The sequence below is a fragment of the Vulpes lagopus genome, chromosome 17 (genome assembly GCF_018345385.1).
Source record: "Vulpes lagopus strain Blue_001 chromosome 17, ASM1834538v1, whole genome shotgun sequence".
Lineage (NCBI taxonomy): Eukaryota > Metazoa > Chordata > Mammalia > Carnivora > Canidae > Vulpes > Vulpes lagopus.
Genome location: NC_054840.1, coordinates 33,599,816 through 33,620,724, shown reverse-complemented (window position 1 = coordinate 33,620,724; position 20,909 = coordinate 33,599,816). Strand labels below are relative to the sequence as shown.

Genomic DNA, 20,909 nt, shown 5'->3' with positions numbered 1-20,909 from the left:
AAACAAAGGGACGTGGAAGGAAAACTCAAACCGTAGGGATGGTGATCCACAGAGAATCACCAGCAACAGACTACCAGCGCCAAGAACAGAAATTCTAAATCAGGGACTAATTGGTCTAAAAATATCCTTAAAGTGTTCTCAGTTGGAGGAGTCCTTCCCAACCGAATCAGAAGTTAGAGACTAAATGGTCTGATGAAGGAGGAGTTTCTGCATTTCTTTACATCTGAGCCCCGAGAGGGACGTGGAGAGGACATGACGTAGATCTGTCCACCCAGCTTAGTTACACATACACATGACACACACTGAGCCTACCCACCTAGGGCCACGGAGGCCCCTTTGGGGTACAGCAGGCACAATCCACCCTTCTCTCCAGGGCCTTGCGTGCTTGTGAGAGCATCAAACCAGCCCTCGGCCAGGAGCCCTGGTGTCAGGCCGGGGAGCAGGAGGATTAGCCAACCTTACTGGGGTGTATGCTACTTAAAGTGGCAAATCTTTCAGCCAGAAACCCACTGCAATTCCAGCCACGTGTCTGCCACAAGGTGGTTCCACTTAGAAGCAGTAAATAAATACACGCATTTATAAACAAATAAATAAGAACTATACGCAAGCGGAAAGAGTCGTAGCCGAAAGTTGAACTTTCCCTGTACATCCTTCTCTGAAACCCCATGTTTTCAATTATGCCATCCTGAATCTGGACTGATGCTAATATGTTTGCATTGCTGGCTTTCATTGTATTTTATTTTATTATTATTTTTTTTTACAACTCACCGCAGGATAGTGAAGTCCAAAATATACCGTTCTGATCAACAGGACACATCTGCGGTGAATCCACACAGAAGCAATTAATTTCCTGGTGGTATTTTTACACTGGGGGCCTGATGCAGGTCCCCATTATCCAAACAAAAACTCCAGACAGCTCCTGCTGCCTGATAAAAAATAAATCAGATGGCGGAGGGCTGTTTGGCCTAGGACTGCTACAGGCTATGACTTGTAATGAGGCTCCCAACACTAATTATGAAGCTTATTAAAGAGAATTGGACAACTTGTCCTAAAGTGCAGGCTGTAATCATGCTGCAGAAGGTGGGCCTCCGAACACACAACCGGCAGTCACCTGGCTCAGCAAAGGGGACTCGGCCAGCACAGCCAGGGTGTGGATCAAATCACAGCAACAGTAGGACTGTGTTTGGCAAATTGGTCAGGATAAATTTGAGGGGCAGGTGAGAATCACGACCGCCTGCTGATCGTTCACACATCAGAGCCTCCCCTCCTGGCGAACATCTGCCGGGAAGGGTGCCGGAGACCGTCCAAGGCGATGCTCACGCCCGCCGGCACCGTGTCCTATTGTTACACTTACTCTGAACTCCGGATCTTCTCTGGATCTGAATGCAGAAGCATTATTTCAGTGCACTCTTTCAGGAGGGTAGGGGAAAGAAAAGATTAATAAAGATGTTATGAGCCTGAACCGCTGTGAGATTTGTTTAATTATTCCCCACAGGACTGCCCCAGCAATCTGCTGACATTTAGCCCCGACCTTGCAAATCCTCGGTAAATATTAATATATCAACTCAAACAGGGACCGTTGTTCTATTGGTTCACGGAGCTCAGAGAGATTCGCCACAGCGGTAGGAAATAATGTGCAGAAGTGAGGAGGACGGGCTGCTTTGATTCCACCTTCTGCTGCACACACGAGCTGGGGACTTCAACAAAATGGCAATGCTGTTCGTTTGCCACAGCTGCAGAGTGACACTTCAGATGCCTTCGCTTCCCTTTGTACAGCCTGCTGGAATAATCCCAAAACCACAGTGGCAAGAGATTAGAAAGGAGGCCGGCAGAGAAATCGCACGTTATCATCTGGAAGACTGGAAATTTTAATAATGGGGAAGGTCCGCCCTCTAATCTGACCGCCTTTGCCAGAAAAGTGGGCTGAGGATGAGGGCGAGGGAGGGGAAGGCATCCTTCCTCCGGCCCTGGGACACCACCCTCGGCTGCCCTCCTGGACTCAGGTGCACAGGGTCCCATGTGCAGCTCTGAGGAGGAAAATAATAGCCCGTTTTGACCAGCAGTTTGCTATAGGGAAAAAAAAACATTGCTTTTTGATTTCTCCCTGTATGTGCTGTGGAAAGTGGTATTTTTGAGACTTTTATTTTCCTTGTCTCAAAGTTATCTATTATTGAGTCATCTCCTCATAAATATTCTGAGATTCCTAGTGGCTGAATGTTTGCTGGGGGCCAAGGAGGCCCCCAAAGTTCTTGGGTGTAAGAAGGAGGGCTGCCCCGGCCACATTTGGCTTTCAGATGTACTGGGCTACAGAGTCAATGCGTGATTAATTTTATTCATAAAAATGTTAATCACTTCATTGTGAGATCTTTTTAACATTCAGTGCGGGAGCACCTTTTTAATTTCTCTTGCCCACCGTCTCGCAGATGTATTTAATATTTTCAGACACTGCAGCAGCTATCGGAGGCCCTGGCAATTAAGCATACGTTTAAAATTCAAACAACAAGCGAAGCTACAGAGGCGACAAACAAACAAACAGGACGGGACACCGCGGAAAGGCGCGCCAGGCCTGCGGGGTGCAGGCGGTGCGGGCGGCGTGGGCGCTGCGGCCCCTGGCGACCCCGGGACCCCTCCCCGCAGCGCCGGGCGCACCGTGGCTGCGCCGCCCCAGCTCCAGGGAAGCCTCGCCCCCTGCTCCGAAGGGCAGTTCCCCAAGCAATGGAGTAAAAGCTCTTGGGTTTGGAAGACAGAGTCGGCGGGATCCCGCCTCCGGCCGGGGGACCCTGCGCCCGTGCGACGATGGGGCGCGCCCGGAGGCCGGCTGGGTGCGCCGGTTCCCCCCACCGGGCCCCCTGGTGCAGCCCGGCCGTCGTGGCCTCGCATTCAGGCCGCCGAATAAATGGATTAGGGGATCAGAGACACCCGCGGCGTCTTCGGAAGCCAAACAGCACAGGGAAGGGGCCGCCACTTGCGCCCCGCCCCCGGGGGTCGGGCGACTGCTCGGGCCCTGCCCGTGCCCCCGCTGCGACCCGCGCGCCCCCCCTCCGGGGCCCCTCCCGCACCGCTGCACGGCTGCACCGCTGCACCCCGGCTGCACCCCTGCTCCCCTGCACGCCGCTGCCTCCTCCACCAGCCCCCTGCCCGCAGGGTTCACATGGCTCCAGCCCACAGCCTGGGCGCTCTGAAGCCGCCTGGGAGGCCGGGGTTCCCCCTGCCTGCCAGAGTCAGAGAGGTTGTCCAGGCGCCAGGCTCCCTCTGTGCGCCCCTTCAGGCAGGGTTCAGGGCCACCTCACCCCTCTGACTTCCCATATTCAAGATCATTCTCGAATTTTGGGCTCCTCCAGGGTCCTCCTCTCCCTGGGTCGCTCTGTGACTTTTGTGGGCAGTGGGCCTGTTTCTCCATTGAAAACAAATGTTAAAATATAAATGTTACAATGGCTGATGGCATAAAGATGAATAATACTGGTTTATATATTAACACATTTCCTTTGACCTAAAAGGTTTTTTTTTTCATTTGAAGAGAAATCAGAACAAACATTTTCATGGGTCCCTAAAACCATGGTGGGCACCAGGCTTTGGGTCACGGTCTGATAGGTCAGCCCACCTGCTCTGTGCCCCCCTATGCTCACTCTAAGAGAGCCCATTTCAGAGTCCTTATTGAGAGGGGGAAGAGGATATGTATGGCAGGTTCCTTAGCTGGGGCACAAAAGGATGCCACCAGTCCCCCAGGGATGACCTCAGGAGGCCTTTCAGCTCTGCAGCTATAATTAGAGCCACTGGCTGGTAGGACCCAGAGAAGACCTGGAGAGCTCACCCCACCCACTGGGCTAAGTGGGGCGTGAGACAGCTGGCTGCAGGGCTTTTTACTGGAGACCATTCACTCAAAGCTCATGCCATGATGAGTACTCACAGCCCAGGCAATGTATCCAGGGGCACACTCTGTCCACAAGGGCTTTGGGGGACCCCTGCAGGGAGCTGGGGGCTGCCAGTTGCCCCAGGGCATGCTCCCTCTACCTCCTAGCTCTTTCTTCTGGCCATTCACTCTGGATTCTAGACCCAGGGCTGTCTCCCTGCTTGCCCTCCCCACCTAGAGCTAACATTCGACATAAGCGGTCAGCAAGATGTGCCAGGACTCTCCCCAGGGATGCATCCCCTGGGCCTGGGAAGTCATGGACCCCACAAGGTCTGTGCTCAGTGTCAGGTTCCCCGGGATAGGTCCCTCTCAGGTCCCTGGAAGCCTGAAAGCACAGCTGACTGGTGTCACAGTGCTGGGTCCTGCATGTGGCCCATGCAGCACAGGTCTGGCGGGCAGAGACCACCCAGAAGCTCCAAAGGCCTTCCAGGTCCCTAATGCCCACTCCAAACCTACTCAAGCCGCCCCCAGCCAGCAAAAAAAGGAGTGGCTTCCTCCACTCCTTTCCAACCTCTAACTTGGGGGATGCAAGGTTAAAATCCCACTCCCCACAGCAACCTGGGCCCTGTCACTTTTGAGAGAGCATTCCTGGCTCCAATCTCTCCAAATCTGGGTTTCAAGCCGCCAGCCCCAGTCCTACCCAGACCCCAGCTGGGAGTAGCCAGACAATCTCTAGCCTGCTTGCACCATCCAGAAGGAAAGGAAAGAGGGCAGCTGGATAGGCTCCGAACCTGATGCCCCAACTCAGGAGAAGGGTTCTGGCAGAGGGGCCGAGGCCAGCCAAAGACTCCACGTTTGGAGGCTAAGGGCCATCATGCGTCCCAGGGCACCCGGGTACTATGGCCACCCTGTCCTTTCTCTCTCCTCTCTCCTCCCTCTTTCCCTCTCCAGCTTCTTGGCTCTCTGGCAGAGCCCCATCTACAAGGACGACTGAAACTTTATAGGGCATGATTCATCGGGTGGCGCGCCCCTCGGAGCCATGGCGCGTATTACATTAATCAGTGTCAGACCACTAAAACCGAGATATGAATATGAATTCTCCATATTGCAGGCGAGATAAATGTGCTGGTGAATATAATTGATCGAAGGAGGGAGGGATGGATGGTGGGAACAGAGAGATTTCATACTCCAGCATCCAGCAGGTCAATGACTGGGGTGGGACCTGTGCCCACTCCCCAAGTCTTCAGACTAGGAACATGGGGTAGGAAGGAGGGGGGGGCAATCTAGAAGGTATGAGCTCTTGATGATCTCCCTGTCAAGGGCCTGCACTGGAGCAGAAAGAAGAAGGTCTCCACACAGGATTTCTTACCCTTTCCGTACCAGAAGACTCAACAGAAATCCTCTGCTCTGGCTGTCCTTTCTATTTCCCTAGCCTATACCTTTCCCGCTTAAATCTGCTTGCTGGTCACAGAACTACCACCACCATCTGAAACCGTCCCTAGGCAGGCGTAGAATATGACAGCTCCTTTACATATGCAGAAAGTTCCAGAAGAACTTTTGCTTTTGCTTTAGAAGAAAAAGAGGTTTCTATATCTACTCCCAGATATTTCAGGAGCTGAAACAGCATGCCTAGCAGGTGCTCCCACTGGGGGGCTGTGCACCCTTGGCGAGCACACTCAAGTAGCTGTGGTGGTGGGTAAGGATGGAAACAAATCATGCACAAAGAACAAAAATGATTTTTCAATGCTTGATTAAAAATTCATTTCTACCTTTTCACTCGAGAAAAATAATTCTGAGGCTGGAGATCTGATTTCTTTGCATGGGAAACTCTGGTCAGCCGGTGGGGGGATGGGGGGCAACAGACTCTTCAGGACTTCTAGACCATGGACAGGGTTCTCAGGCGTGGGACTCAGGTGCTGAGCACAAGCTGGTCCAACCCCCTGGGAGACACCGTTTAGGGGTCCAAAAGGTATTGGACAAGAAAAAGAACAGAACAGAAATAAAGGGTGTGCAAGCAGCCGATGCCTGTATGGACCGTCCTACTTGATTCTAGGAAATAAAAGAGAGTGGAGGCTGCCAGAGACAGAGGACTTTGCCACCCACCTGAATCCCACCTGATGCTTCCAGCAGTTACCCAGGAGGGATCCACCAGCATGTTGTGGATGCCAGAGCAACCTGTCTGTGTGCCAAGAACTTGGTTCCTCATCAGAGGAGCAAGACACCAATGGTCCAAACTATCTAGACTGCACTCTTGCCAAATACACAAGACCCATCTGTCCCTGGTGATCAGGGTAGGGTGTGAGGATCCATCCCAGGAACTCTGGAACGGGGAGTGCCATGACCCCAGAAGCTCTAGTGTCGGGGGCAGACCAGGAACTGCTTTCCAAATTCCCAAGTTGCACACTGACCATGACAGCACCCTGCCTGGAACCCACACAATCACCAGCAGTCCAACCAGCAGGCCCGCCGCCGCACCCCCAAATCCAAACAACTTGGGGCACCCGAGATCACAGAGGGGAGTCGGTCGAGCACAAACGGAGGCTGCTGCCCACAGCGACTCCCAGGCCCAGCGCCTCAGATCTCCAGCCATGCCCCCGCCCCCGCCACCCCCCCACCAGCCACAACGCCGCGGTCAGGACCCCATTCCGCTTCCAGCCCATAGAGGGCGCGCCGAGCACGCCCATTCGGAGGGGAAGCGTCTCCACCGTAGCCGCAGCCCCGGTGCCCGCGGCGGGCCCTCGGCCCTCCGCCCTCCGCCCTCGGCCCGGCCGGGCGCCCCTCTCGCCCCTCTCGCCGCGCCCCGCACCCCACGCGCCGCCCGTGCGCGCTCTCCCGCCGCCTCTGCGTCTGCCCTCGCCGTCCCGCCTCCAGCCTCGGGGGCCGGGAGGGGACCTCCTGCTCTAAAACCACGGGGACAGCCGGGAGATGGCGTGGAAGGGGCCGGTCAAGGGGCCATCCCCCGTGCGGTGCGTCCCCACCACGCCACCGAGGAGCCAGGGGCAAAGACGGCCGCGCCCAGACCCCCCCTTGGGCCGAGGCGCCCAGACAGCTGGGGCTGAAGGGGCAGGAGACCGAATATCCATCCGGGGATGGGGGTGGGGGTGGAGGTGGGGGTGGGGGTGGGGGTGTCCCGCGCCTGGACTCGGCCCCTTTCGCACTGGGCAGGTTCCCTGCAGCTCACGTCCTTCCGGCGGTTCCGTTCATGCTGGCATCCTCGGGGTCCGGGATTTCTGCCCAAAGTCGTCTGCGCCCGGTTTGAATGCAGGCTGCGGAGGGGCGTCCGCTGCGAGCGCCCCAGGCCCGAAGCCCTGCCGGCCGCGGCTCCCCAGGCCCTGAGCCCGTTCCCATCCCTGCGCTTCCGAGACCCGCTGGGGGCCGGCCCCGCATTGTCCTCGCGGCGCGCCCTCCCTCCTCCCAGACCCCGCCGCCAGAGGCTCTTTTCCTCTAATCTCCGGGCGCCCATCGCAGAGCCCTGGCTTAAAGGGACATCGCCGGGCGACCAAGCCCCCACCCCTCTTTCTCAGCCCCCGAGGCTACCGCAGCTCCCTGGCTCACAAGCCCAGGGAACCCAGGCGCTGCATCTCCGTCCGGCCATCAGGACACCTTAAAAGAGCCTTCCAATCTCTCTCCACGTTTGATTTAACCAAGTAACTAAGAAATACATTCAAAAGCCAAAATTTCATACTCCATTATGTCCTCACTCTACCCACCAAACGACCCGACGCCAGGATGCACTGTTGAGACAACGAGTTATAAATTGATTTCAAATCTGAAGTTCTCCTTTGGGGACATAGTTGGAAATTCTTTTCATTTTTTCCCCCCATTGTGCCACTTGAAGAAATCGGTTTTGTAAACTACTAAAAATCGAACTCATTTATGTCCCGAGAAAGGCGTGCCCCCAGATAAACCTCTTAAAGGTCGGGAGGAATTAAACTGCCAACAAGAAACTGCGCTAGTGACATTAACAAATCCAACAACAACCAAAAGACTGTGAGAAACACCAGCCTGGGGTGGAAACTCCCCAAGGAGCCTCTCGTCCCCAGCCAGGGGCACTTGGGCCCTGCCAGCATCCCAGGATCCGAGACATTCCTGCAGACACCCAGCCACACACAGCAGCAGGAGCAGTGGGCATCATTTCATTTAGTTTATTAGACAAAAATATATGATTTAGACAAGTTCGCTGACGCGCTATTTACAATCTGAAATCACTCTATATACAGAAAGAAGGAAGGAAAAAAAAAAAAAAAAGACACAAGCACGTGGGGCATTTACCGAGCCGATAATCAACCGGAGCGGAGCGAGGTGACAGCCACCAGAGGTGTGGGCAGAGGCCGGGCTGCCTGGACCCCGGCCGGGACGAGCCCCTTTCTGCAGAAAGCGATGGATGGGAGTCGTTGACGTCGTGGCCATATTTGTCCTTTACACCAGTCCTGAAATATTTGTCCTAATTCCTCCCTCATCCCCTCCCTCCCGAATTCCTCCCCCCTCCCCCCGCAAAAGTAAAAGAAGACCCTGAATCAGGCCGACGGGAGGGCTGCTAGGATCCGCGGCGTCCCCTCCTGCGGGGCCAGCGAGCTGCAGGGGAAACACAGCGAGACAAGAGGCACAGGCACCGTCAGCCTCGGAGGGACGCTGGGACCCGGAGTCACGGTTCCGCCAGCCGGGCTCCTGGGGGCGTGGTCGCCAGCTCCCGGGTCGGGAGAAACCCGCGGAGTCCGAGGGCCCCCGCGCCGGGCCGGCGGACGGCACCCCCCGGGCAGCGGCCCTAGGACCCTGCCCGCCCGCCGGGCGCTGGCGCTGCTCGCGCTCCGAGCCCCGAGCCCCGGGCACCCCGCCCCCGCCCCCGGCCCCGGGCCCCCGGCCCCCCGGCCCCCCGGCCCACGGAGGGTTCCAGCAACAGCACTCACTTGTCGCGCACCGGCTGGAAGGGCGATTTTAACTGCTGTGCCGGCGAGTCCGGCCTGGGGACGAGGTCTCTCTCTGCGAGGGAGGGGGAGAAGCAGAGCGTTAGGAGACGGGTGTGCGCCTCGGCGCGGGTGGGGAGAGGCTGCTGCCGAGAAGCTCCAGCCTCCTCCCCACCCACTCCCTCCCGCCCTCCCCCAGCTGGGCCAGGGTCTCCCGGGCAGGCCTGCCCACGGAACTCAGCTCTCCCGACGGGCCTCCGTCCCCTAATCCCGGCGGAGATCACTGCCCACCCCGGGCTCTGGCTGCCTCTGCCTCCGTCTCCCCGCCGGTGCTCGCCCACCACCCCCACGCTCTGCGTGGGTTCCGGATTCCCGGCTCGGGGCGGGGCGGACACCCGGGGCGCCCTACCTGGGAGCGCGGGGCTGCTGCGAGCAGAGGCCTTGTCGCCGTGGAGCACCCCCGTGGCCACGGGGACGGGCGGCTGCGGCGGCGGCGGCGGCGGCGCAGGCAGGTGCGGGCCGTGGGGCGCGGCGTGGGGCGCGCCCACGCCCAGGAAAGAGCGCATGTTGAGCAGGGAGCCCTGCGCGAGGAACGCGCCGTTGGTCCAGTTGGAGAACTTGCCGATGTGGCAGGTGTACAGTCCGTGGCTGGGCAGGAAGGCGGGATGTTGCAGCGGCGTGCCCGCGGGGGGCCCGTGCGCGCCCGGGTGGCCGGCGGGAGGCGGCGGCGAGGCCTTGGGCGCGCCGTCGGGGCTCGTGGCCGTCTCGGCCAAGGACCAGATCTTGGGCTTGCTGTGCGGCGCGCCCTGCAGGCCACCCGCGGCGGCGCCCGGGCTCAGCAGGCGCGTGCTGCCGGGCTCCGGGCCCTCCTTGACCAGGCCCAGGGGCGAGTCCTGGGACTTGAGGGCGTCGGCGGCTGCCAGCGGCGAGCCCTGGTCCCGAGCGAGGGCCGTGGGTGCCGGGGGCCCGCGCGGCGCCTCCGCCTTGTCCTCGTCGTCTTCGTTGCTCTGGTCGCCGTCGTGCTCGTCGATCTTGTCGATGTCAATGCTCTCCAGGTCGATCTCCTCATCGTCCTCGGCCTTCTCCGGGTCGCCCTCAGTGTCGCTTCCGAAGAGGGCTCCGTCCTCCTGGTCCTTGCTGCGCGCGCCCCACGTCACTTTGTTCTCCTTCTTGAGGCGCCGGCGCGCGTTGGCGAACCAGGTGGACACCTGCGTGAGGGTCATCTTGGTGATGATGGCCAGCATGATCTTCTCGCCCTTGGTGGGGTAGGGGTTCTTGCGGTGCTCGTTGAGCCAGGCCTTGAGCGTGCTGGTGCTCTCGCGCGTGGCGTTCTTGGGCCGCCCGGGATCCCCGTACTGGAACTGGCCGTAGGGGTAGTAGGCCGGCGCCGTGTGCGCTGCGAAGGTGGCAGGGTGTACCCCCGGGTTGTCTTTGAGTTCATACTGTGAGCCCTGCAACCACAGAGCCACCAAGGGGGGAAGAGAGGGAGAGCCGGGGTGCAGGGAAGAGAGGGAGAAAAAGAGAGAGAGCGCGATGAGTCCCCAAAACTGGGAATGGGGGGGGGCAGCCGCTCTTGTCCGCTGGAGAACAGGAAGGCCCCCAGTGCACCACCCAGGGAGGAAGTAAGGGGTCAGAATCCTGAGCCGCCTCTAGAAACTGAGCTTCCAACCATCTTTAAGGGGTTTTTGTTTTGTTTTGGTTTTGGTTTTGGTTTTGTGTTTTTGTTTTTTGGGGTGTTTTTTTCCTTTTTTTCTCTTTTCTTTTCTTTCTTTTTTTTTTTTTTTTGGTCACTCAAGAGAAGTTCCAGAACCTTGCAGATCCAGAAGACCACAACGGGGGCCAAGGCCCCATAGAATTTCTCCAGGCGGCCCTCAATTCCCTCCACCCCCACCCCCCACAACAACTTTAAGAGCCGTAATTTCCAAGTTTATCTCACACTAACTAGAAGGGAAAACCTTTTAACTGCACTGAGAAAACAGTTTCTCCAAATGTAAAGAACCTAAAGCCTAACCCCCCCCTCCCTCCGACCCCGAGGGGGTCAAGCAAAATAAACCACCTCGGCGTTTTCTTTAGGTCCAAATCCACCAGCAATTTAAAATGAAAGCACACTCCTTTTAGCTCCCAAATTAATCTGCATATAATGGCTCCCCACACTTAAAGGTCGACGATGGTGACAGGTAATTTAAAATTTTAATCCGGGCCATCATCAATAACAATAAGAAAAACACCATTTGTTTTTTTTTTGTTTTTTTTTTTAATACAAAAGCAGGGATTCACCGGTAAAATATTAACGCGAGGGCCCGGAGCAAGCCGCTGGCTGCGGGAAGGGGACTGCTCTCCTAGGCCTGTTCTCACTTTATCTCCTAAGTTGGACTGTGATGTGGCAAGAGCAAGCACAAACTGTTTGCAGGCATTTAGAGGCCGTGATTTATTTGCGATCAATATTCTTTTTATCATCCGTAGTAAAACACAGCAAGTCAAATTATCCCATCAGGTTTTTTGGTAAATAACATTTTATCTTTCTAACAACCTCATTAGGCCTCATTATTACCATAAATTGCCCAGACCGACATTCACTCTCAATTTTATCTTTTGACTTCCAATCATAACGGCTTGGAAACCCAGGCCTAGAATGAAGAGTTTGGATTGAAGCTTACTTTCCGAGAACTGGAGGGAGACCAGTAGCAGATACATACACCTTGGGGAGGAGGGGGGCATTTGTACAAGGTTTCCCCTTTAGTAAAAATAAAATAAAATAAGATACTAAAAATCAAGCATTTCCCTTCCCCATCGCACTACAATGGGAGCAGATTCACACCACACAGCTCCCTTTCTGTTGCAGAAACACCATGGAGGGGGGGGGGGTCCCAAATGGCACACATCCGTACTCAAAATTTCTGTTTAAAAAATGATAATTCTCCACGTAAATACGGCCCAGTTGCTATGTTAGCAGAGGGGGTTCCCAGCCTGAGAAAGTTGTGAAGAGCAGAACATTTCTTTGACTAATGAGTCTGGTGGTGGAAAACACAGAGGAAAGGTTGCCCTGGCCAGATTTCGTTTCTGCCCAATCTTTGCAAAACGTACTTGGCACTTTTCTAATTATTTTGGTTGTAACTGTAAGGAGGACATTTCGGCCTCTTCTCTGCTGGGAATTCTTTTTGAAAGGATACCTTGTAAATCTCTCATCGCTTCCCTGGCATCCCCAGCCGCCAGAACAAAATGGGAGCTGATCTTTTTCGATAGCGAGCGGTCTGAGAGGCAGCTGGGGCCGCTTTCAGAGAAATAGCCTTTCTTTTCAAAACTACAAGAAAAGTTACAGAAAACCACACCAGCCGCTTTGCTCGTGTACAGTGGGCCGGCATTTATCTCCTGGCTCCTCTTCTGCGGGGAGCCGGGACACGTGGGGGGGGCTGCAAACTGCCCTTAGCCCGAGGGCAGCAGCAGCGCCAGAGGGGGCGGCCTCCCCGGCCCCGGCCCCGGCCCCGCCCGGCCCCCCGCGCCCGCGCGCAGGTCCCCAGGAGCCCGAAGTCTAAGCGCGACCTTGCAGCCAGACCGGGGAAAATGGATCCTCGGACCGACAGAATGGCGAAGGCCCCGCCGAGGAGGAAATGTGCAGCTCCCTCCCCCCATCTGACACCCACTGGGACGGGAGGCTAAGAGGACAGCATTTATTTTAAACCCAGGGACTCTGTTTTCTTTAATCCTCCATTATGTAACGCGGAAAGAAAAGTGCTTTTCATTCGGTGCAAAAGAAATGAAAACTTTGGCAACTTAACGAAAGTCAAGGCAAACACCGTTTCAGACGCCAAAATCATTTCCACTCTCCCCCCCGCTAAGTCTCAAACCTGCACACCCTGCAAGGCGAGACCCCGTCCGGCCCCGTCTCATCTCCCCATTGTTGGGTCTATTTCGATCGAGGCTCCGAGGCTTTCCAGGCGTCCCTCCGGCCGGGTCGGACACGACCACAGGAGCCCGCCGACGCGGGAGAGCACCGAGCGCCCCGCCCGGCCCCCAGCCCGAGAGGTCGCGCGAGCCGGTCCGCAGGCCCGCCCGGGGCGTCCCGCCGAGCCGAGGGGCGCGAGCGCCTGGGCCCCCACCTCCCGCCCGCGCGGCGCGCGCCCCGGGCCTGCGCCTCCGGCCTCCCGCCTCCCGCCTCCCGCCGAGCCCGGTCGCGGCCCAGGCCTCCCGCCTCCCCGGCCCGAGCCGCCGCGGCCGCCGCCGCCCGCCTCCCCGCGCCCCGCCGCCGCGCGCCCCGCGGCCCAGGCCCCCCGCGCCGCCCGCCCCCCGCGCCGCCAGCCCACCCGCGCCGGCGGGGAGCGGCCGAGGCGGGGAGCGGCCGAGGCGGGGGCGGGGGCGGGGGCGGGCGCGGGCGCGGGCGCGGGCAGGCCCGGCGCACTCACCATCTGCGAGAAGAGGCTGAGGTCGGCGGCGTAGGGCAGGAAGGCGCTGTAGTTGGGCGCGCCCGCGTAGGGGCCGGCGGCCGCGTACATGCCCAGCACCGAGGTGACGGCGGCCGCGCCCGCGCCCGCGCCCAGCTCCGCCGCCCCCGGCCGGCCCGACGAGGCGGCGGCGGCGGCGGCGGCGGCGGCCAGCACCCCCGGGCGCTCGCCGCCGTAGGCGCCCGGCCCCGCGGCGCTCAGGTACTGCGGGTAGCCCAGCTGCGGGAAGGACATGTCCGCGGATCGGCGGCGGCGGCGGCGGCGGCGGGCAAGTATTAAAGGGGCGGGGGCGGGGGCGGGGGCGGGGGCGGGGGGCGGCGGCGCGGGGGGCGGGGGCGGGGGGCGCGGGCGCGGGCGGCGGGCGGGCGGCCGGGCGCGCTCGGGCCGGCCCGGCGGCGGGGCCGGTGGCTGCTGCTCGGCCCGGTGCTCGCTGGCGCCCGGCTCCCGGCTGCGCCCGGCTCCCGGCTGCGCCCGGCTCCGCGATCCCGCGCCGACTGCGGCGGCCGCCCTCCGCTCGGCGGCGGGGCTTTCAGACACAATTTGAAGTTGATGCTGTGATTGGCATCCCCTGGAGCGTGGCCCCGCCCCCGCCCGCCCGCCCCTCCCCCGCCTGCCTCGCGCCCGCCCCAGCCCGCCGCTCCCGCCCCGCCCGGCGAGCACGTGGTGCTCCGCGCCGCTCGGGCCACCTCCGTCCGCCGTGGGCGCGCGAGCTGCGGGGCGGCGGGCGCGGGGCCGCGGGCCGCGGGCCGCTTCCCGGCCGGGCCCCCCGGCGCCTCTCGCAGCGGTCGGACCCGGGCGTGCGCGTCCCAGCCGAGGTGCGTCCGCTCTTCCAGGGAAACCCCTCGGCGCCGGCTCCAGCGCCGCTCGGGCAGCGGGGCCGCCGCTGGGGCGCCGACGGCCGGCGGGGAGCGGCCTCGCCTCGGAGCTGGCGCTGCCTCCGCGCCCCGACCTCCGGGGCAGGAGCGCACCCCGGGGCCCCTCGGCGGGCGCGGCGTCCGCGGGGCCCCTAGGTCTTGGCGGGTCACCCGGCCGTGCAGACGCGGGAGGCGGCCGCGCTCCGCGGGCCTCTGCACTTGCGAAAACTTTGAGCCGGGGCAGGCAGCCGGGAAGCCGCCGCGACAGGTTCTTGGAGGCGGGGGTGGGCACCGGCTTTGCTGGGAAATCACCACCGCGGAGGGAGGGAGACGTTCGGCCCCCGCCCGCGATGGAGCAGCCGAGAGCGGCCCCGGGCCCTCCTGTCCACCAGGTGTGCACGTGCAAGAGGCAACTTGCGTGGCGGTCTGCGGCCCGCGGCGGCGGCGCCACCAGCCCGGGGACAGGGCGTCCGCTCCTCCGTCCCTCTCTGTCTCTCTCCCTCCCTTCCTCCCTCTCGTCCGTCGTCGGCGGAAGAGCGAGAGGACACTGCCGTGAACCCGGCGCTCGGGGCAGGCTCCAGGTCCGCGCTGGGGCTCGGACGACCGGGGCAGGTCCTCCTCGCCTCCCGGTGCAGGCACATCTGTCGGGCAGGCCGCGTCCCCGTGCCCCGGGCGGCTTGGTCCCGCGGACCACGTAGGGAGTGTGCCCAGGATACCCACCCCGGGTCGGATCGCTTCTCCTGCCAGCTCCTAGCAGCAGCCAGCGCCGGCACCACTCCCTGCCCTGGAGGGAGGGACCACTGGACCCGCGGGAATGTCACCCGCGCACTGCGGTGTCAGCCTTGCTTTGGGCCACCTCCGTTGGCGGAGTTGAGGCTGGCTGGCCTCAGGGCCATGTCCTCCGTGTGCTGTGCTGCTGACGACCTAGGCCATCCGCTGGCACTCTGGACCCAGCGACCTGGCCTCCATCCCATAGCCCCCCTCCTCCCCTCCAATTGCCTGGATCATGCAGGTGGAGTGACTCTTCAACCATCAGGAAGGCTCCCATTTCCCCGTTTCGGGGCCTGAGGACACACAGAGAGCCACTGCCTATAATTAGCAACAATAACGCCCGTAATAGTAATTACTAATTACCAGCTCCATAATCAGGCTTTAATTTCTCCCCTCAGTCAGACTTTCTTCTTGTTCCTGCTGTCCCTTCGCCCCTTCCCCGGCCACTCCCCCACCTCCGCTAACTAGCCCTTGCTCACTCTAGAAATCCTCTGCAGCTGCCTGGGCACCTTTCCTGCTTGGAGGCAGATTCTGGGGTGTGGGCAGTGAGCACTAACCACTCCCAATCTCAGAAGTCACTAAATGGCAGCTTCCTCCTGCTCCAGACCCACCACCTCCTGGCCTTCCCAACCCCTCTCTCCTGTATCCAAAACAAACCACTGTCCTGTTTAGCAAACTTCAGTGTCACATTTCAGGGTGACAGGTAAATACAGGTGAGATAAGCCTTCTTCCGTGACCTGCAGAGCAGGTGAATGTAAGCCCAGAGAAATTTGTCAGTGTCAGGATTCAGCCGCACTGACTGATCCTCCTTCTCACTCCCTACCCCCAGCCCACAGCATCCCACGCACTTCAGTGGTCCTGTAGCTCTCAGAGCCTGCCGGGGGTGGGGGTGGAGGTGGGCAGCAGATTTTGTCCTGACCACCCCCACACCGCCCCCCCAGTCACCTGCTGTGTCTTGCCTATATCACCTCCATTTGGGTTATGAAAACATGATTCTAGAAGACATCAGGAACATGAGTAGGAAGGGCCCTCCCAGTAACAATGTCTGAGGATTCCACGGTAGTGGGAGAATCATCTCTAAATGGCCTGTGGGCTGCCTGGGAAGCCCTAGAAACATGCCTTCCTGCTGACTGTGGCCATTCTCTGCCCAGGGCCAGGGCTAGAATCCTGCAGAGCCTGGGTGTGACCCCTGGCTCACCTCCTCCCTTCCTCTTCCTCGAGCTTCACCCAAAAACTGGCATTCAGAAAACTAAGAAGCAACCTGACAGAAGAAGAAAACTGCTTCCAAACCATCCCATTGGAGAGGAAGAGGAAAAGAAAAGGATCTAAAACATCCTGGCTCAATGTCCCCATGGAGGGTGTCATCCTGCCAGCCCTCCAAGCCATGTTAGCATCAAATAGCTAGTGAGGCTGAGCCTGGACCTTGGGCCTCACTTGAACATTTGCTTATGTTCAAGAACTTTCCCCAGAGAATCCAGAACTTTCCCCAGAGAAGATGGCCCAGTTCACTTGTTCAGCCTTTCTGGGGTCCTCGTCATCCCTCTGATGGCAGAGAGGCAGTTGCAAATAGTAGGGCCAGGCAGGGTCCTCTTTGGGCTCAGTGGCACTGGCTGGGGACAAGTTGTGGGGTTCCAGAGGCCCTGGGCCATGCTACTCTGGATCCTCCACCCACCAGCAGGGAGAAACCCCCTCCCCAGACCATCAGCCACTGTCCCTACCTGGCAAGGGGTGGTTCAAGCAGGCCATGTTACTGGTCTGGAGGCCTCCCCGGGGACCAGAGCCTCCCCCTTCCTTGTGGCAGGCCTACCACCAACATTGAGCCAGAGGCAGGACAGTGGAGCCAGTGGTACAAAGCCAGACCTAGAGGTCGCTGTGTGGCCAAATCGGAGCTCTGACTGGTTGGGTCTTGGCTCAGGTTGGAGAGGGAGCACCAAGGTTGCCCACTCTGTGGCCCTCAGCAGTTGGACCAGGTCATGGGCCGGACCCAGCAGAGATGGGCAGCGTCACCTATGGCAGGTGACCAGAGCCTTGTATGTGAAAAGCCTGGACCCTCAGCTCTGGGAGCTGGGCGTTCAGGTGTACCCGAGGGTGTGCAGAGTGCCCGAGTGCAGGGGGTTCCAGAGGAAGGGGACTCTGGTGGGGAGGAGAGAAAGACCCTGAGACCTTGGTGTGAGTTGGCAGAGGAAGAGGGTGGGTTGGTGAAAATACAATTTTGGACCAACTTAACTTTAAAACAGTTTTCAAGGCTTGATGGAAAGTTTAGTTGCTGGTTGCCATTAGGTGGTGGTGGTGGTAGGGGGTAACTTTTCTAAATAGGAGGAGATTGTTACCCCAGCTTCAAAAAGATCCTGTGCATGTTCTCCCCAGTCCACAGTAGTGGTCAGTCTACTCACCACCCCCCTTTCTTTTCTTTTCTTTTCTTTTCTTTTCTTTTCTTTTCTTTTCTTTTCTTTTCTTTTCTTTTCTTTTTTTTTTTAAGATTTTATTTATTCATGAGAGACAGAGGCAGAGACACACAGGCAGAGGGAGAAGCAGACTCCCTGCAGGGAGCCTGATATGGGAGTAGATGGGGACTCCAAGATCACGCCCTGAGCAAAAAGCAGAGGCTTAAGCACTAAGCCGTCCAGGCGTCCCCACACACACCCCCCCTTTCAGTCCACACAAGGATAAGATTAAACAAACAGCATCCCCATTTACAATTTTATTTCTTTTCAAATAATTCTGCACTGATTGTGAAGCCCTGGGGACCCAGGTCCCTGAAGAAGAGGAAGGGGCTCAGGAGAAACACCCCACACCCCGGAGCCATTCTGGGGACCTGCCTCTGGCGCCAAAAGACCTAAAGAGGTGGCGGGGGAGCCGGTCTCAGGGATGCAGCGGGCGGCGCCTCGGCCTCTGCCTCCGCCTTTCAAGATGGCCAGTCCTTCCCGAGCCGAGGGCCCCGCCGCCACGCAGGGCAGCGGCTTGGCGGCGGGGCTTGGTGGCCTGACCTGGCCCGCGCCCCCGACCCCGGCCCTGCCCGCCGCCTGGTCGCGCGCCTCCTGATTTATGAGTCTTGTTAAATACTCATTAGACTTTGCACCATTCTCCACCAGGACCCGGGAAGCCACCCTGCTCGGCGAGAGCAAGGCGAGTGTCAGCCAGTCCCCGGCGGCGGAGGAGCGCGCGGGAGCGCGGGCTGTAACCGGGTGCCCTGGGGCGCCAGGCCCGGAGCGCAGCCGGGATGCCGCGGTGACCTGCCGGCCCGGGCGCCCGGCCGGCGCTGGGGACCTGCAGCAGCGCCCCGTGCGCCCCCTGAGAGCGCGGCCCGCCCGCCCCGCGGCGGGACCCGAGTGCAGTCCGGCCTCCGTCTCCAAGGACCCCAGGGAAGTCCGGGAGGAAGACGCTCAGAAGCGAGGAATGAGGGATGGCGGGCTGCTCAGGCCAGTGCCTGGATGCCGGGACCGGGGGCGCCTCCGGGGACCGGGGCGGCGGGAGAGCAGCCGCGGGGGTGCGCGGAGGCCCGACCCGCCGGGTTCCCGCCGCCGCGGTCCCAGGCCCGGGTGCCGCGCCTCGTCGTTCCAAGTGCAGGAGGAGGTGAATTACATGCGTGCGCACACACGTAAATATTTTATAAACCTCCCCTTAATTAACCAAATCATTTCCATTATGCTTCCAATGTGATCAACGGCTACGGTGTGAGGGTTTTCAGGGTTTATAATTTGATGTCACCAGACGGTTGCTCGGGGGCAGAGGTACAATCGCCGCGCCAGCTGCACTCGTATTTATTTGTTTTTCTACCGTGTTCCTGTAGGGCCCCATTATGCAGTTTTTAATTAGTTTGTGTTTGTATTTCACCCGTCCCAAATCAATGCCATCCCGGAGCAAGGCGATGTAAATTCTCGCAGTACAGGTGTAGCTGCCTGCTTCGGAACACCGGGAAACGCGTGTCTGACACCTGAACGCGGCCGCACGCAGCCACTGTCAGCCCTGGCAGCCAAGAGGCGCAGATCAAAGCCGCCGGGGCTTCGGCGCCCCCGCCAGCGCCTTCGTGGCTGCGGCTCCCGATGCCGTTAGAGGGAGCTGGGCAGAGCTCGGCGTGGGGGACAGAGTCCCTTTTCCTTGTGCCCACGCCCTGTGCCCCTTGCGGCGGCGCCGGCCCCTGGGGGCGCGACCCGCTGCTCGGGGCCTGTGCGCGCTGCCCGCGCCTGGGCGCCTGGTGGGGCGCGCACCAAACCCAGCCCCGCGAGGAGAAGATCGCTGGGGCTTCCTGCCGGCTTCCGCAGAGTCCTGTAACCCAACCCGGTGCGCACAGCCCGGATTTCTGGAATCTCCAGGCCCGATTTCCGCACCCCCCCCCCCCCCCCAGCCACCGTTGTGTTGGCTGTCTCTTCCTTCTTGAAATGACCTCTGTGGAGTGCCTGTAAATCTATCCCTCCAGCCACCGAGGAATTCTTTTAAAGCTTTCTTTTTTGTCAGGAATAAGAGATTGTTCATCTTTAACTAGACCACATAGAAATTATGATTCAACGGCAGTGTGTATTTAATTAGAGTAATCTCACTTGAATTTAATTACTTAATGAATTATTTGTTTAAAAGGTAGAACGTCTTGTTTGCCAAGTACAGTGCAGACCTCTGATAAGAACTTCTGTTATAAGGACATTACGGCTTAAAAGCAGTCATGTGTTAAGGTTTATATTTTAACTCCTTGAGTATGTGACTGTTAACTGTTAATGTACTACTCAGACAAAATCTGTGATAGTTAAGGGTGCAGAGAGAGTGTGCGCAGAAGTCCCTTTGGAAATTAGCACCCTCTAACTTTTGTCGTGTAAGTCTATTTTTAAACTTCTTGCATTCTGCTTTCGGTAGGCAGTTTCCTTTTTTCTAGTGCAAGATGACAGCTGTCTATTAGAGGATTCATCTTATGATTAGTATTTGCAATGAAATGGCACATCCTTCAGGAAAAATCCTGCCCTGCTCCCCTGGGTCCCTGAGGCATCCACAGGAGCAGCGGGAAGACTTTCTGGGTTTATCAGTCTTCACAGGATTGGAAGCTACCAAGGCCCAGACTTTGACCTTAACCCTCCCCTCCTAAACTGTGGAAGAATTTAATTTCCTCTTGTTTTCCAAAAGCAAGAGCAAATAGCCCCAAGCCCTGCCATCCTTCCTGGGAGGCTCGGAAGGTGACTTGTGTCTAGGTAATTGTCGCAAAGTTCATAACCAGGGCCAGGGGAGGGGGGATGACCTGCTGGAAGTCTAACAGGATTTCTGTGTTTTCTATGGTTAGGTTACTGCAGAGGCACATGCTGTGGTTCCTCCTCTATCCTGTGTGATGGACAGAGCCTTCTATCCCTGCGTGGTGGAATTTCAGCAGAAAAATGCACGTATGGGGTGAGGGAGGTGGCAGGAAGTGTTTCACCCTGTCAGGGAAGAGAAGATAGGAAGTAGGAACACCTTAAATCCACTAGAATGAATTCCACTGTCATTTTCATTAATATTTCATTGATCAAATAAGTTAAATAGCAGGTTTGCACACTATTGTCACATACATATTAAATATTACTAATATAGTGTCCAACTAAGTAGGAATGAGCTTATAAGAGAAGTATGACACTTTGATAAGAATTATTAGCTTTTTTGTTTCTGTTCAGAATCCCTGAGGTTTATCGTAGTTGTGCATTTTGCAGGGGGTGCTCTAACCACCAGCAGTGGTTAAGTTATCATATAAACTTAATAACATGCTATTGTGGCTACAGTTTCTTCTAAAGAACCGGATCTACATGAATACATATTTTAAACTATTTATGAATTTACTTCACATATTCTTCCAAATAACAACTGACAGTAACAACCAGAAAGGACATGAGATAATAACTCAGGAATGAGAATACATTTCTCAGATCTGAGCAAATCCAAAGACGATTTGCTAGTAAAACCCTCAAAGGGAATGATATGTGTGGGATGGAAAAAGGTGAAAACACTAAATGGCATATTTATGTGTGACTCTTGGAGAACTGTTTGAAATTTAGACCAGATAGGACTCTACCTCCCATGACTTCCTATCAGCCCTCAATCACATCTATTAGAAAAGATTAAACCTACCTACCAGAGAGAC

General features: G+C 58.1%; 2 protein-coding genes across 2 annotated transcripts; one reads left to right on the top strand and one right to left on the bottom strand.

Moving 5' to 3' along the window:
* Positions 1-7,980: 7,980 nt before the first annotated feature.
* IRX1 (iroquois homeobox 1) lies at positions 7,981-13,442 on the bottom strand. Its single transcript, XM_041731450.1, has 4 exons — positions 13,155-13,442; positions 9,164-10,205; positions 8,758-8,830; positions 7,981-8,425 (listed from the first exon to the last, which is right to left on the bottom strand). The coding sequence occupies exons 1-4, from the start codon at positions 13,425-13,427 to the stop codon at positions 8,368-8,370; spliced, it is 1,446 nt and encodes a 481-aa protein (XP_041587384.1). The 5' UTR covers positions 13,428-13,442; the 3' UTR covers positions 7,981-8,367.
* On the top strand, positions 13,426-20,471 carry LOC121477399 (translation initiation factor IF-2-like). The gene is made up of 4 exons (XM_041731655.1): positions 13,426-13,461; positions 13,824-14,008; positions 17,911-18,391; positions 20,082-20,471. Exons 1-4 carry the CDS (start codon positions 13,426-13,428, stop codon positions 20,187-20,189), a joined length of 810 nt encoding a protein of 269 aa, XP_041587589.1. The 3' UTR covers positions 20,190-20,471.
* The last annotated feature ends 438 nt before the right edge of the window (positions 20,472-20,909 follow it).

What these genes read in the sequence shown, in the direction of transcription:
- LOC121477399 (XM_041731655.1), top strand. Translation starts at nt 13,426, where the DNA reads ATGTCCGCGGATCGGCGGCGGCGGCGGCGGCGGCGG. An exon ending in GGCGGCGGCGGCGGCGGCGG is followed by an intron (nt 13,462 to 13,823) that starts GCAAGTATTAAA and finishes CGCCCGCCCCAG; the next exon opens with CCCGCCGCTCCCGCCCCGCC. An exon ending in GCGTGCGCGTCCCAGCCGAG is followed by an intron (nt 14,009 to 17,910) that starts GTGCGTCCGCTC and finishes ATTCTCCACCAG; the next exon opens with GACCCGGGAAGCCACCCTGC.
- IRX1 (XM_041731450.1), bottom strand. Translation starts at nt 13,427, where the DNA reads ATGTCCTTCCCGCAGCTGGGCTACCCGCAGTACCTGAGCGCCGCGGGG. An exon ending in CAGCAGCCCCGCGCTCCCAG is followed by an intron (nt 8,831 to 9,163) that starts GTAGGGCGCCCC and finishes CCTCCCTCGCAG; the next exon opens with AGAGAGACCTCGTCCCCAGG. An exon ending in TTCCAGCCGGTGCGCGACAA is followed by an intron (nt 8,426 to 8,757) that starts GTGAGTGCTGTT and finishes TTTCCCCTGCAG; the next exon opens with CTCGCTGGCCCCGCAGGAGG.